Here is a 12,792-nt window from a genome sequence, read left to right on the forward strand (position 1 = left end):
TCACACCAAAAATTGACATGATGTTTCCTTTTGGACAAGAAATGAGACATCCCATATTTTAATAAATTGCTAATGTGCAAATATTCACTTTAATTTATCTTCGTGCATCTACATAATGTGGGCTTAGCCATGAGATTAAATTCACTACTTCCTTTGGGGGAGAAAACAATGTTTGAATTATATTAAGTCTTCATGAATTTGACCACAATATTTTTTATATTACAGTAAGTTTATAATAATAAAGTTATAAGAATATGAACCTATTTTTTGGGCTCAATGAGTACCTAGTACTAATGGTAACGAAATGGATTAATGGAATGGTTAAGTTGATGATAAGAAGTGGGAGGGAAGCCCTAAGAGGAGAGACCAAAAGCGAGTGTTTTTCTCTTTGTTTTTATCATATATTGATAGCAATAGTTATAATCTATCTATTATATTATAAAGATAGCTCGAAAAGAAGACACTATATTTCTAAATTTTATCTAGGAAAAGATAATAAAATATATGTCGTTATATCGTGGTGAGACCAAATAAATAACACTGTATACTGATAGCAATAGTTATATAAAAAGTACAATTGCATATGTAGGAATAAAGAATAAGAGTTGTATATTAAAATATAATTCTATATATGAAAATATAAGCTAAGAATTGTGTACCGAATCCAATTGAACTAGTCTGCACAAAAGAAGTGTTGGGAATCCTCTAATTATGACAATAAAGATTCCATGCATCCTATCTTACTATGAAGTTATCTCCCACTAACTCCTTAAGCCTAACATGCAAAGATGCCACATCATCATCCACTAACAAGATGCCACATTATCATCCACTAATTAACAAAATGCCACATCATCATCCAATCATCACATTTAAACATCATGCAAACATGCTATATCTTTATAGGTTTTATAATTTAAGAGCTTTTCAAATACAAACATGTTAAGTTATCATCCAACATAATTCACATAATGTTTCAATGTATATCTTTATTATGTTTTATGATATCCTATATGCTTATATAGTTTATCCTCATTTAGTTAGTGCTCCTATCTTACTATAAAGTTATCCCCCACTAACTCCTTAATCTTAACATGCAAAGATGCCACATCATCATCCACTAACAAGATGCTACATCATCATCCACTAATTAACAAGATGCCACATCATCATCCACTAACAATCATCACATTTAAACATCATGCAAACATGCTATATCTTTATAGTTTTTATAATTTAAGAGCTTTTTAAATACAAACATGTTAAATTATCATTCAACATAATTCACATAATATTTCAATATATATCTTTATTATGTTTTATGATATCCCAGATACTTATATAGTTTATCCTCACTTAGTTAGTGCTTATATGATTAATCTATGGTCCAAATAGAATTATCTTTCTCCTTTTTTCCTCAAATTAAGTCATATCACATCAATTGTTTTTAGCCTTTAGATGATTAATCTATAGTCCAAACTATCTCCCTAATTTTCTTCTTCTATAAAGTCATACCACCTTACTTTTTTACGTTTGATTCACTATTCTACTTACTATTTAAATTTAAATTATCATAAACCACATTAATTTACTTAATCTGATATTATCTAGCTATCTTACATGTTATTTTTTTATTGATATCATACTAAATTCCCGCAGCAATGCGCTGGGTTTCACCTAGTAACAAGAATGATTGTTCACAAAGAATAACTGGTTGATAAAGATTTTAGTAGTATAATATGTAGAGGAAAAATCAATAGATTGATATTACCTCTTTAAAATATTCATTCATCATTGAATTAAGTTTTTGTCATGATCAGGGCCCCTCTTACCATTTTCGGCGCGGTTACCGGACCACGCGTTAACCGCAAAAACTGCATGGTAATCGTGAGACGTACCGTGGTTTTAAAAACTGAAAATGTTATACTAGTAACCGCAATAACGCGTGGTTTCGTAAATCCTGGTCATGATAAGCCATGTAGACTAATGCTACCAATCACCAAAAGTAGCATTCCGAATTTCCGACAGGTTATTGCAAAGGTAGCTTTCTTAAGTTTGCTTTTTCAATGGATCCAAAGCAACAATGTATTGTGACATGCTTAAGACAAGGTACCTATGGGTTCATATCTACATAGCTTCTCTCTATGTGCTAAGCAGTGTGTCAAAACATCTATCTCTTCAGCTACCACAAAGCAATGTTAAAAGATGAACACACAAATAATCACACATGTAGTTCGCATATCACCCTGTCTTTGCCATAAACTTTGCTCGATATCATTCTTAAAGATATTGGGATCGACTAAAACACAAGCCACTTCACGTCAATCCTTCTCCGAAGAAAGATTCAAGTTGTTTTAGTGAGACGCATGAATAAAAATAAATACCAATGTAAAATACAAACGACCATGCCAAAACACAATGAGAAAATCCAGGAAATTCCATTGTCAAACGCTCAATTCCAAAAAATGTAATCGGCAAATACGAGTTCTATAAAGTATTACCATACAAACAACTTTGTCAAAAAACACTATCACCATTAGGGATTCATCCATCCCACCCTGTTAAATACACTAACACTTAACCGAGAACTGCTTACGAGACCATAATGACAATTTCATTTCTAGAACAAAATCACTTGTACGATAATATTTCATGAAAATCAAAATTATACAATTACATTTCATGAAAATCACACTTAGGCCCCCCATCTATTGGCTTATTGATGGATAAGCCAAACAACATATTTGCAAACGAAAAATAATTATGAATAAAACTTTTATATACGTGTTCTTAGCGATCTAAAAGCAAAGGCCGAAAAATATACTTCGATGAAAAAAACCTCAAAATCAATTTCAAATGTAATGTTGAAAATTTAAATCTTAGCTGCTAAACATAAGTATAAGCGAAAATATGTGGCTTTTATTGATGATATTTCTTAAAATTGAGAGTTTCTCGATGATATTTGTTGCATTTTTAGTCACAATTTAAGAACACACTTCAATTTCATTCCATATACTCCTCCTCTTTCCCTTTCTATAATTTCGGGCTACACTAATACTTATGGTCTGCCCTTATTAATAACCAAACGAGGAGGAAATGACTTTTGCCGTCACAATAAATATAAAAGCTTCCCGAAGGGCCCACACGGCCGAAGAAGGCGAAAAGGAGGAGCCGTTTCACGCCTTGCTTGCCAGACCAGCCCGCCGCAGAGACGTCGACGGCCGGACAAGCATCCTGTGCCGCTGACCCGTGGGCCCCACCACCAGCTCCTCCTTTTATCACGGCGCGTATAAAAATCCCCGCATCTACCCGCTCCGCTCCTATCAGAGCGAGGAGAGAGAGAGATAGGGAGAGGGATTTCGATTTTTTTTTTCTCCACGGCGAAATCCGCGAGGCGGAGGAGGAGGAGGGCGAGATGGGGGCGGCGGAATCCGTGCCGGAGACCTCCATACACGAATTCACCGTCAAGGTCCGGCGATCTCCCCCCCCCATCTCCTCTTCCGCCGCCGGATTACGCGACGGATTTTTGCTGATTTTTTTTTCTCGTTTTCTTTTTTCTTTTTTAATTGTTTTTTTTTTTGAGCAGGATTGCAACGGCAAGGAGGTGAGCCTGGAGATGTACAAGGGGAAGGTGCTTATCGTCGTCAACGTCGCCTCCAAATGGTATATACTTCGCCATCACGATCCTGTCCTCACCATGGTCGTGGGTAGAATTTTCTTTTTTCTTTTTTTTTTGGGTGTGTGAAAATGGTGTTCTTGACTGCGGGTATGCTTTGATTTGATCTGTACCGGGCAGTGGGTTCACGGAGACCAACTACACGCAGCTGACGGAGCTCTATCAGAAACACAGGGACAAAGGTTAGTCTGCGCCGCTCATCCATAGCATATATCCAGTGACTGAAGAGCGATTGCAGTTCGTAATTTGGAGTAATCGATACTGTATCGATCATGGATACGTGTTGGCGACTAGGCTCTATGTTGTTTTCAAGTGTATTAACATGTTAGTCTAATTAGTGTTTCCCGCAAAAAAAAATCTGATTGATACTAACGAAGTATATAAATCTTACCCAAAAACCGAAAGGATATTATGCGTTTAAGTAAAATTTATAATGGCGAATTGTGATCTATGCGTTTAAGTTGTAAGTTTCATTGCACTCCAGTTGGATATTATGTGAATGCAATACACAAGACCTATTGGCTTTTACAGTGTTAGTTGCAGTATTTGATTATATTTGGATCGAATATTTCTTTAAAAGTTCCACTTATCTTTGGTTTAGGACAAAACTAACTTCACCTGCTTCCAACATGAGCAGATTTTGAGATTCTAGCATTTCCCTGCAATCAGTTCTTGCGACAAGAGCCAGGATCTGACCAGCAAATAAAGGATTTTGCTTGCACAAGATTTAAAGCTGAATATCCCGTTTTTCAGAAGGTAAGAACTATCCGATGAACCTGCTTGCTTGCTGGAAGCTTCCAATTATTTATTAATTAGTGAATCCTCAGTTTGAGTCCCTCATTATTGGTACTTAGAGCTTAAAACACTATCTGTATCCTTCTTTTTTAACAGGAAACAGTAGAGAGAACCCTACTGAAACTAATTTTAAATAAATAAATACATATGAATCTACAAAGATCAAAAGGAGCAGGAAGTTCAAACCATAGGCCTTAAATCTCTACCAGCAATCGAAATGTTATAGAAAACACACTTGAAATTCCAATGCAAACTATCCTACCCGATTTTTCAGAGCATCAACCAACTTCTGAAAAAGGAATAGTTTGAGCCAAATCAAGCCCAACAACAAAGTTATTTCCAGTCCGTGCCTCATTATTGGAACCTTGTCATGTATGCCCCTGTTCCTTTGTGTCCAAATGTTCTAATTAGGACCTGCATGTGCCTTTGCTGTGCCCCTGTTCCTTTGTGTCCAAATGTTCTAATTAGGACCTGCATGTGCCTTTGCTGGGCAATAGCATTGATACCAATTAATTAAATGTGTGCATGGAGAATAAGAGAGTAGATCAACTGACTTTGTTTCCCTCCATTATACCACACGGAAATATGAGTCATTTATTCATGAGAGTGATAACACTTATTTTGTGAGGGCCACTGGCCCAGGAAGGAGAAGATGAGGGAATACCTAGAAATTCTAGGATGACTTATATTTAGGAAATTAACTGAGAAGGTTAAGATAGCTTATAAATCAGAGGGAGTATCTTAGTAGGTTTTGCTGAACTGACATTTAAAAAATAGTTGCATCGAGTCCTTCACTCCTGCATCCAAATTACATATAGCACAATGATTACAAGTTATAGTTCTTGATTCTGCAGCATACCACTTGCAGTTATTTTTCCTTTTCAAAAGTGTTTGTAAGAAGAGTTTAGGCATAAGCGTATGCATTAGAATGCATTAGAAAGAACTTTTGTACACACTAGAATGCACTAGATCCCCAAAGGGGAGACCAGATATCCTGGCAATCATGCGTCTCTACAAAAGAGATAATCACTGATAACTCTTGCAACTGTTTACTGGCAATTTATAATAGAAATGAAAATCTAGCAATAGAAATTCTGTGCATCTATGTTTTCCCTTTTCCATATGAATGTAGCTGAGGATATTATTCTTTTAGGAAAGAATTGAGCCAGAGATCCTCAGGTCTAGATAAGGCATCAGTTGTTTTAGGACTCGTTACCATTGAGAAGAGCCTTTTCCACTATTTTCATGAAGGTGAAAAAGTTCTACATTATCTTTGCCACAAGATATTTTACCTTTTCTTTATTAAAAATAACTTTTGAAAATATGTTAAAAGAATCTAGAGACTAGCCACATTACGTCTTCTAATGTTGATGATAACCTAATGCAAAGCAATACTATTTAATTATCTTTTTGTAAGAATTTATTTGAATCCCATATTTCTTGCAATCATTACATAGCCATAACAATTACGACATGTGGATTTATTTAACTTTATTTTGTTGGAAGCCACTAGTTATTTTTCAAATTTTGTATCTGCAGGTGCGTGTAAATGGTCCTGATGCTGCACCACTTTACAAATTTTTGAAAGCTAGCAAGCCTGGCTTGTTTGGATCTAGAATCAAGTGGAACTTTACCAAATTTCTTATTGATAAGAATGGCAAAGTCATTAACAGATACTCGACTGCGACCAGTCCCTTGTCTTTTGAGGTCTCTCTCTCTTTCTCTCTCTAGCCTCTCGCTTACTCGCTCTATATGCACATACACAATTTTGATATATCTGTTTAAAATGTACAGAAAGACATCCTGAAGGCGCTCGAGGATTAGATCTCGTACCCCCCCCCCCCCCCCCCCCCCCCCCAATCCTTCATTTGCAGAAGTAGGCAAAGTATCTGGTTGTAATATCTAGACCTATGGGATGCTCAATAGTGAATTTTTGCAATATATTCCTTATTTTGTGTAGTGTATTTGTTGTCTTTATATATTATTATATTGTAAGTAGAGGTTGGCTGGTTGGGTAGGCACTGTTTTGTCTATACTGGTTTTATATGGCTTGGCTTGAAAATTTGTTTAGAAACCTAAGACATTATTATCAACGTGTAATATCGACAAGTTGAAATTGTATGTAGCGTAAGGTTTGTGTTTGCACTGAATTTGTTCCAAGTTGTGGTTAGAAGGGAGCACACTCTGCAAAGTTCTAAATCAGATAAAATTTAGGACAATCACATCAACATCCGTGTAAGTCTTTCCATATAGCCTGAATTCATTGTGTCAAAGGAAGTATAGGAATTACAATAAGATCAAGTGATTTCAGATATGATTGATCATGACTGTTCAATATTTCGGACAATGATTTGTATATGTGAAACACATTACGCAACCATTCCGATTGGGTGGCAAGCGCCCTCTACAATCTGGTGGTGCGATTGCACGAAGAATTTACGTAAACGTTGGCTCCTTCGAGACACATGATTGAAAAAAAATATATGAAGAAATAGAAAATAACACGTTAGAATTTAAGTGCAAAATAGAGAAAGCAAAATAGAGAAAATAATCATTTAATTGAACTGCAAGAAAAATATAGGAATTGAATGAGAGAGATAGACTCATAGGAAACTTTTCACGATGTTAGATCTAATGCTAAAAATCCTCCAAGATTGAGGCACCCATTTAGTAATTTCATAGGATTCAATAGCTCAATCCTGTGTTTCAAATGGTCATATAACAAAGGGTTATATAGGAAAAACTTACAGGATTTTGAATCCTACAAAAATATTATGTCTTTTTCTTTCAAATCAAAGGGGGTCTGAGAGTACTTCCGTGTCAGGCCCTGAGCTCTTCTGATTAAGGCCTTGTTTAGTTCCCAAAATTTGTTTTTTTCCAAAAAACGTCACATCGAATTTGCATGAAGCATTAAATATAGATAAAAAGAAAAACTAATTGCACAGTTTGCATGAAAATCACGAGACGAATCTTTTGAGCCCAATTAATCCATGATTAGCCATAAGTGCTACAATAACCCACATGTGCTAATGATGGATTAATTAGGCTTAATAAATTCGTCTCACGGTTTCCAGGCAAGTTATGAAATTAGTTTTTTCATTCGTGGCTGAAAACCCTTTCCGACATTCGGTCAAATGTCCGATGTGACATTCAAAAATTTTATTTTCACGAACTAAACACCCTAAGACGTTTCAGGTCGGACCACATATAACACAGGCAGAAATTTTCCTACAGGATTGCATATATTGACAAGGCAGGCAACGTTGTTAGGACAGAAAGCATACGGTAGTAGTAATATATAGAACTTTGGCAAAAAAAAGATTACACTGAACGGTCTCAGGCCACTAAATAAATCAGAACTGAAGACATTCCAACAAAGCTGTTTGTCTTGCGGCAATTGGCTCTGTTAGCTTCTATTGATCGTCACAAAACAAAGAACCAAATATCCTGTGTAATTTCTTTTCACCAAGACATTGAAGAAAATCACATTGCAATCTTTAACTCATGCCTGTGACAGCTGAAGCTGTCCACGATTCTCTCTGCAAATTTAGAAGAATCTCCTGACAGCACAGCACAGCGCTGCTCCAGCTGCGAATCCACCAAACGCGGTAAAGAGGGTGCTCACTGCTCAGACTTTATCTGAAGCATCATCCTCGTCCTGCTGCTGGTGGTGGTGGTGGTGGTGGTGAAGCGTGGCCTCTGAGCTCCTCACCGCAGCCAGCTTTTCAGCCAATCTTTGCTCAAGTGCCCTTTGACCCCTTTCTCTGCAGTGAACCAACCACAGTCAAACAGCAGCCTAGTAGGTCGGATAATATTGTGAGCATTGTAGCCATGGCGCCCATGCTTGCAAGTTGTACTATCGAAATTCAGTTGGTTGAGATGAATGAATAGGACTCATGCCGTCCGTTTTAAAAGTTTTAAGTCAGAGAGAGAGAGAGAGAGAGAGAGAGAGAGAGAGAGAGAGAGAGAGAGTTGCCTGGGACGAGAGCTTCACATTTTCAAAGGGAAAGCAATGCCTACGAAAATGCAGGATATGTGTTTGTATGCAGTTAAAAAAACAGTGGGAACAGACCCCACAGAGACTTCTTTTGAGTATTTTTGGGCTTTGCAAAGATGCAGTTCAATGAATGCAACATCATATGGCCAGCATTATTATGATGGTTTCCCCAAATGGACTAGATAGGATGAATAGGAAAAGAAAGAGAATCCACACCTTCTACGGTTTGCCTCAATAGAATATGAACCAGGTAACAGTCCATCCAGTGTTTGATCATTGGCTTCAGATCTTTCGGATCGTCCACAAACAAGTGTATGGAACACAGATGCTATTGGGTCCAAAACTGGTCTGCATGTTTCGACATATCAGAAAGAATAAACGTTAGGAAATGTAGAATATAAGGCGCAAACGTAGTTCTTCTGAGAATCAGAAAAGGAAATCCATATGGACTGTTAAACTCACATAGAGAGAATGCTGGATTTATTTGGATGCATTTTCATCTTGCACAGTTGGCTAAAAGGTTAATTAATACTTTGTAAAAAAAATCCATGAAAACTTTTTTGAGAGCTCTTCACAAAATCCCTATAGCTAATATGACAGCATGAATTCTTAGTAACTTCTGCCTTAGCTTGGCAGACTGCTGGTTAGGTACACACTGATCCTCTCCAGAATCATATTTTAATTCTTGAGCATTTTTTTATGATTGTTTTTTTTTAGTACGGCTGCCTTTTCCCCAGAAATAAGGTAAACCTGAATATTATGATTACTTACAAGAATATTTACATGTTTCAATAAACAAGTTTATTTTAAGGGGGGCCTAAAATGTTTCAGATGTTTGCAGAAATACTGTGTGATTGTGTTGGACTTCAGCAGGCTTACAGAAACAGCACATGGCAAGATCCCAAGAGAAAATTAATACCTCAAAAATTCAGGGAAGAAGCTTGAGAATGAGAATTCATCACTTGGGTCCCCCTTTAAGCCTGCTTCTAGCCTCTTTTGGAAGTAACGCAGGTAAATCCAGCTCAGGTAGATGCCAAATAATATAATTGGGATGTATGACACTGAATCCTTCATGAAGAAGCTTAGGGAAACCGAAATAAATGCAACAAGAGATGGAATCCACTGAGTAAACATAAAATTGAGGTGTCAGTTCTCCCTTGAGGAGAAAAATTGAATACCAAATTGGATTAATCTAACAATAGATGTGAACAAACCTTTGCTTTAATATTCAGCAGGAAAAGAGTAATCTCTTGATCAGGTAAAATTTGCTTGATACCCACCAGAAATCCTGAAAGAACTCCATAGAACCCAGAAAGAGGCGTGTAACTGCAGAATCAAATATTTTTTTCATTGTCAAGATTCATTCATGAAAAACAAGTTTAAAAAGTAATTCATTCATGTATATCCTATACTGAAAAAAAATCACAAAATTTATTTGATTAATTCTGAACAAGCCAGATAACCCTGGTTCCATCATATAGGTTACTTATCGTATCAGAAGGCAAAATGGGAACTCCAAACACCATTTCGAATTATCAAGTGAGCTATAATCATTTCAAAGAACTTGAGCATGTAGAAGCAGAGGAATCATATACCTATTGATTCAAATCTGCATGTGAAAAATCCTAAAAGCGAGAACACAAATTTTAAAGCACTTTAAGGGCCTGATTTGCAACCATCCAATTTTACTGGTAAGCTATTGCATAGATGTGTACTTACAGGTAGATCTCCTGCTGTGTTATGTAGTACAAAACAATAGCTGTTACAAAGACACAAGCCGAAGTTGAGAGATTGACAAGAAAAATGAACTTTAGTAATTCCTTAGCACCCCACAAAGGCTCCAACACTTTTCCCAAAACAAGAAGACCAACTATGCTGACAATCACCTGTAATAATAAGTGCATAATTCATGTCAGGTATTTCATGCAGTGTCCAAGGTGAATAAGAGTAACAGAACACAAGAAACAGAGCTTTCCTAGAGAGTGGAAGATCAAAACACACCACCATCACATGAATATCACATACACATCATAAGATGGTTTAGGCAGGGAGGACAAAAGAAAAACCTGGACAATGAATTAGTACAATATAACCATAATTTTTAAGTTTTCCAATACAACAAAAGTTCATAGATTGGAATTGAGTACAATATGAACTTTCTAAGATGTTTAAAAAGAGGTAGATGTGAAACCTAAGAAAAAGATAATCATATAGAATGGTATCCCACCAGGCCATCCTACTAAACTTCAAAAAAAAAAAAAACTAAGCTCATCTAAACCAACTAAGAAATAGGCATCATATTGAACTATACTCAACAAAATTTTCTACCGCCATTTTGTTACATTTCCATTCATAATGGTCCAGAGGATTTAGCTTTATAGGGACAACAGTAAGACAAAAGTGGAGAAAGATGGTTGAATAGTGCAAAATAAGAAGTCAGAACGCATGTTATGGATACATATAAATGGCCAAACCTACCCCTGGAATTGTTTGCTCAATATAGCCTGAAGTTACAAGGTTCCAAGCAAATGGGATTGTCCTGTAGAAAACACATTTAAATCATGATTCATTTGGAAACAATCATCTCGGTCAATTGAATTCATTTCATATTTGTCGATAAAGATCTCGATAAGCTATATGCTGTGCATTGATATAATTATATTTGTTGTAACAAAAACTTAACAACAGAGACAATGAGCCATGGGTGTATATTAATAACATCAGTAATTTAACGAACAATCTGATTTATATCGAGCACAAATGCGATTCAAGATGAACATAAACTACTGCTTTTTAAAACAATCCATTGCCCAGAGCATGCACTAAAATTTCTCCAAATGCAGGGGGCAGAACCCAAAAATGTGCACAAATCTAGTTCCCTTATTAGTTGCCAAAAGAAATACGCCCATCCGTCCCAAAATATAAGAGCATAGAATCGAATCGATTGTGACATCTCCAAATTTAAAGTACTAGTAAATATTCCATCAAATCTAGGTTATTATATTATGGGAGGGAGAGAGTAGCCATTAATCTTGTGGGGTTTTACGATGACGGTTGGTGGCACCTGGAGGGAATAAGCGCGAGGTAGGTGACAGCTGAAGGGAACAGCCGGATCACGATGTGGCCGAGGAACAAGACGACGGCGAGGCCCTTGCACAGCTTGGTGAACCCGGATTTCCCGACCTGCATTACCGCAACCAGTAATTTAATTCCGGAACAAATCAATAAACAGGCAACCTGATCGCGAGGAGAGGCGAGCAGAAGTATAATCCGGAAGATTCTAGAAGCTCGCGGCGATCGGAAGTTCTCCGACGACGCACAGAGAGAGAGAGAGATCGCGGCGACCTACCGGGGGCAGAGTCGAAGCGGAGGAGGCGCTCATCGTGGCGACAGCGGGGTGGGGGAGGGGGGGGGGGGGGAGGAAGCCAAGCCACCAGCGGGCGGCGGCGGCCGGCCGACGAGCTAGGTCGAGGTGGCCCTCGTCGTCGTCGGCGGTGGTGGAGCGAAGCGGACGAGGGCTCGAGTCGAGCAAGGCGGATGGTGGTGGGTTTTATGGTGGGTTTGGTTTCGCGGAGGATGAACGGTGGGGCCCAGTCGTTAGTGCAACGAGACCTTCTGATCTGATGGCCCCGTCAGGATTTAATTTGGTCCGGTCCAAATCCAACACACGCCTAATTTTACTGTGCAGATGATTCCGCACGAACTCTCCTTTTTTTTTTTTCTCATTTACGCGCAGCTCACCTTATGTTGAATGTGTGATCTACATGTAGCTTCGAGAGTTTATCGTGTGAAAAAAGATGATGAAATCGGGGTTATTAATATACTTCAGTACTTAAGAAGAGAGTTGAGGGTGGCCAAAAAAACAAAGGTACAATTTACTAGTTTAAAGTGAAAATTTTGTTTAAAGTGCGGTCCGAAGCGAAACTTTGCTAATAAATAATAGTTCAAACTGTAATATATATCATTATTGATTACGATTTTATATTTATATATATATATATATCCTAACGATTTATTAGTTAAAATTGAAAAAAAAATGATAAATAAAAATTCAAAATAAACTCTAAAACCTTTTAAGATTTAAATTGCCTGTAGGTGATAAGTCAATGAGCAAATGGTGGTGTTTTTATATCTGTCTAGAGTAGAGAAGTTGTACTAATAATTTACAAAGATATTTTTTAACGACTTGGTGTTTGTCAACGCACAAGTTAGCTATGCCTTCACACGCTTTTGTGTTCTCTTCTTGCGTACGAATTGAAGTGAGAACCGAGCTGACCAACAAAGGTCATCTCAACTCCATTCAGTAGTTTGGCTTGGCGCCATT

At 37.2% G+C, this 12,792-nt stretch overlaps 2 protein-coding genes across 2 annotated transcripts; one reads left to right on the forward strand and one right to left on the reverse strand.

Annotated features, from left to right (window-relative positions):
• The first annotated feature begins 3,302 nt into the window (after window positions 1–3,302).
• Window positions 3,303–6,621, forward strand: LOC127768654 (probable glutathione peroxidase 4). The gene is made up of 6 exons (XM_052294274.1): window positions 3,303–3,469; window positions 3,587–3,663; window positions 3,797–3,858; window positions 4,314–4,432; window positions 6,011–6,178; window positions 6,266–6,621. The coding sequence occupies exons 1-6, from the start codon at window positions 3,416–3,418 to the stop codon at window positions 6,293–6,295; spliced, it is 510 nt and encodes a 169-aa protein (XP_052150234.1). The 5' UTR covers window positions 3,303–3,415; the 3' UTR covers window positions 6,296–6,621.
• Window positions 6,622–7,734: 1,113 nt separating this feature from the next.
• LOC127767722 (rhomboid-like protein 19) lies at window positions 7,735–11,970 on the reverse strand. Its single transcript, XM_052293156.1, has 8 exons — window positions 11,818–11,970; window positions 11,533–11,651; window positions 10,947–11,007; window positions 10,188–10,354; window positions 9,683–9,794; window positions 9,388–9,590; window positions 8,685–8,816; window positions 7,735–8,235 (listed from the first exon to the last, which is right to left on the reverse strand). The coding sequence occupies exons 1-8, from the start codon at window positions 11,848–11,850 to the stop codon at window positions 8,100–8,102; spliced, it is 963 nt and encodes a 320-aa protein (XP_052149116.1). The 5' UTR covers window positions 11,851–11,970; the 3' UTR covers window positions 7,735–8,099.
• Between the last annotated feature and the right edge of the window lie 822 nt (window positions 11,971–12,792).

This window comes from Oryza glaberrima, chromosome 3 (assembly GCF_000147395.1).
Source record: "Oryza glaberrima chromosome 3, OglaRS2, whole genome shotgun sequence".
Taxonomy (NCBI): Eukaryota; Viridiplantae; Streptophyta; class Magnoliopsida; order Poales; family Poaceae; genus Oryza; species Oryza glaberrima.